This window comes from Chaetura pelagica, unplaced genomic scaffold (genome assembly GCF_000747805.2).
Source record: "Chaetura pelagica isolate M959 unplaced genomic scaffold, ChaPel_1.0 scaffold963, whole genome shotgun sequence".
NCBI lineage: Eukaryota > Metazoa > Chordata > Aves > Apodiformes > Apodidae > Chaetura > Chaetura pelagica.
This window is the reverse complement of record NW_009952705.1, coordinates 519,806-520,068: the sequence shown is the minus strand read 5'-3', so window position 1 is coordinate 520,068 and position 263 is coordinate 519,806. Positions and strand designations below refer to the sequence as shown.

Sequence of the window (263 nt, the reverse complement as noted above, 5' to 3'; positions counted from 1 at the left end):
GTCAGCCTTCTTCTGCAGCTCCTGGATCAGCCCCTCCAGCAGCTGCGTCGCCTTCACATTCTCCTGGGGGTTGTCAAGGTCGATGGTGTCCCTGTATGAGCAGAGTGGCAGTGTCAGGGCAACCCCAGTCATGCACAGGGGGTCTCCAGCAAAGGGGGGCACCACCCAGCTGCCCAGGGTGCTGCCAAGCCCAGCATCCCCCACGGGAACAGGGACTCCCTGACCTACCATGCCTGGCTCTCGATCCACTGTGACAGGTAGTG

The 263-nt window shown here is 62.4% G+C and overlaps 1 protein-coding gene across 1 annotated transcript in view; it reads right to left on the bottom strand.

Annotated features, from left to right (window-relative positions):
* Positions 1-132, bottom strand: part of LOC104385702 (signal transducer and activator of transcription 5B-like) — an 8,715-nt gene extending 8,583 nt beyond the window's left edge. The window contains exon 1 of the mRNA XM_009994192.1: positions 7-132. Coding sequence (XP_009992494.1) covers positions 7-132 — 126 coding nt within the window. The remainder of the gene's footprint in view (positions 1-6) is intronic.
* Between the last annotated feature and the right edge of the window lie 131 nt (positions 133-263).